Consider the following 2,543-nt stretch of genomic DNA (forward strand, 5'->3'; position numbering starts at 1 on the left):
TTTTAATATTATAATACTTGGTGGTATATGCTGTGCATTTTAATTTTTTTAAATATTTGATATAGTATCTCATATTTATAAATAAATATATGACATACTGAAGTATATAATGCATAATTAACTTATATATATTAGTAAAATACAGCAATATACAAAGTAATAGTATTATAAAACTAAATGTTAGATATTGAGATTTTAATTATTTTATCTTGATAGAAATGTCTTTTTTATATAATTGAATAAAAAAAAATTATTTATATATATTTCTTTAAATATACATTTTTATATGTAATATACAGTAGATGTGTTTTTAAAAACTAAAGTCAGTACATTATCGAGCGGAACAAACAATGACTATGGTTACCATAATCCAAAATATCAAAATTGAACTTGGAAGTAAGAAACTATACGGAATTAATTACTAACATAATGTGTTTACTGTATGCGACTAACGTGTCAAAAGAAAATGCCAAAAAGCTACTACCTGCACGTATAAAGAAATAGAGAGAGGAAAGGCAGAGAGAATCTGTTTGCTTAGAATCAACGAGAAAAAGGAGAGATGGCGAATGAGTCGGAGACGAAGAAGAAGAAGAATACAAGCGCGAGTGAAGAAGCTAAGGCGCCATTGAAGAAAGAGGCATTAGGATGGATGGAATGGCTACGAGGCTGGTTCTATTTAGTTTACGAAATGCTTTTTCAAAGGATATTAGCGAGTCATTTGCACAACCCTATGCCTCTTCCTCCTATTAATGACCTTACTTGTATCGTTACTGGTTCTACTAGCGGTATTGGCCGTGAAATTGCTCCGTATATATGACGCTTTGCTTTCACTTTTTTTATTTGTATTTTGAAGAATAATTTAAGATTCTCTTGCTAATTTGTGTGATTTCTCAAGGAATATTGATTTGCTTAATGTTAATAGTAAAGTAGTGGAGAAATAAGCTTTTAGATTCTGCGTTGTAAGTGCTTAAACTAATCTGAAGCGTAATTTAGTAAAATAGTAGACAAATAGCTTAAACTAATAGTATTCGCCGTGAAATCGTTCCGTATATATGCTTTACTCTCTCCTTCTGTTTCCTCTTTGCTTTCACTTTTTTTTTGTGTGTGTGTTTTGCATTTTGAAGAATATCTGAGATACTGCTGCCAATTTGTGTAATTAATTCCTGAAGGAAGATTGGAGAAATAAGCTTTTAGATTCCGCGTTATAAGTGCTTAAACTAATCTAAAGCGTAAGAGAGTAATAGACAAATAGCGTAAACTAATAGTATTCGCCGTGAAATTGCTCCGTATATATGATTTTCTCCTTCTATTTCCTCTTTGCTTTCACTTTTTTTTTTTTGTGTTTTGCATTTTGAAGAATATTTGAGATTCTTCTGTCAATTTGTGTATTTAATTCCTGAAGGAAGATTGATTTACTTGATGATTATGGTAAAGTAGTGGAAATATAGCTTTTAGATTCTGTTTTTACAGGAGTAAACTGTTTTAAAGAGTGATAATGCCTTGTTGTGAAGTCTAATCTCGTTTTTTTTTTTTCACTACAACAAAATATGGTAGAAATGAAATGGAGTAAAAAGAAAAGTAGGATAAACAAATTGAAATGGAGAGAGTAGTTCATAATACTTGTTTGCAATGGTTGTCCTAGATGAAGCTTCCTAAACTGACTTTCAATCAACTACAGTTATGCATGTTCAGGGAATAGAATTGGTTATTTCTTTTTTGTTCTAGGTTTGCTTTCGAGTTAAAGAAACTATGTAGTTTAATGCCCTGCATGTTGGACTTTAATCTGTCATTTTGGATTATCACAGAAGGAGTACAAGTTTCAAAAGAGAGGGTAATTTGGGGTCTTTAAAACCTTGACATCGAGGTCATACTTGGAGTTAGTAGGTTGCTTAAGATGCTCCGTTATCCTGTCACAGAAATGAAGAAAAAGGTTGTTGTTTGCTTGGAACGCCAAGAATATTGTTGACATATGTAGTTTCCTGAGCATTTAGTGTTCCGTAGTTCCCAATAGTGCTCATCTTTGTCCTCCTCTTATTTGGTTATGTTAAAAGATAGCATAGCAGATTTGGCTTTCCTCTGATTTGGTTATCTGTAGGAGATAGAATAACGAATTTGTTTCATGTCTAGCAGCTAGTTAATTTCTCATCCAATCCACATCCCACAGTATCTATTACCTAACATGATTATCCTAAGGATATCCCCATATCCGGGTCTTTTGATGTGTAACTCTTTAGTGATCAACAATGTTACACCATACGATTTTCCATGTGCTGTTCTTTGTATTGTTATCTTCATTACTCTGTTGAATCTGTCAATCTCTTGTCACTCATCTTTCAGATACAAGGATTTGGAACAAGTTCTAATCCATTTTCTCTAATGTATAAATATTTTGTTTTTGCATTAGACAGGCAGTTGGCAGAAGCAGGAGCACATGTGGTTATGGCTGTCAGAAGCACAAATCGTGCACAGGAATTAATTCGGAAATGGCAGGAAGATTGGTCTGGCAAGGGCCTTCCACTCAACATTGAGGTATGTTGTCTTTC

The 2,543-nt window shown here is 32.7% G+C and overlaps 1 protein-coding gene across 1 annotated transcript in view; it reads left to right on the plus strand.

The window, feature by feature from the left end:
- The first annotated feature begins 440 nt into the window (after window positions 1–440).
- Window positions 441–2,543, plus strand: part of LOC107864508 (dehydrogenase/reductase SDR family member FEY-like) — a 6,564-nt gene continuing 4,461 nt past the window's right edge. Inside the window, exons 1-2 of the mRNA XM_047408085.1 lie at window positions 441–807; window positions 2,409–2,536. Of these exons, the coding sequence (XP_047264041.1) occupies window positions 560–807; window positions 2,409–2,536 (376 nt within the window). The 5' untranslated portion in view covers window positions 441–559. The remainder of the gene's footprint in view (window positions 808–2,408; window positions 2,537–2,543) is intronic.

The sequence above is a fragment of the Capsicum annuum genome, chromosome 3 (genome assembly GCF_002878395.1).
Source record: "Capsicum annuum cultivar UCD-10X-F1 chromosome 3, UCD10Xv1.1, whole genome shotgun sequence".
In the NCBI taxonomy this organism is placed as follows: Eukaryota; Viridiplantae; Streptophyta; class Magnoliopsida; order Solanales; family Solanaceae; genus Capsicum; species Capsicum annuum.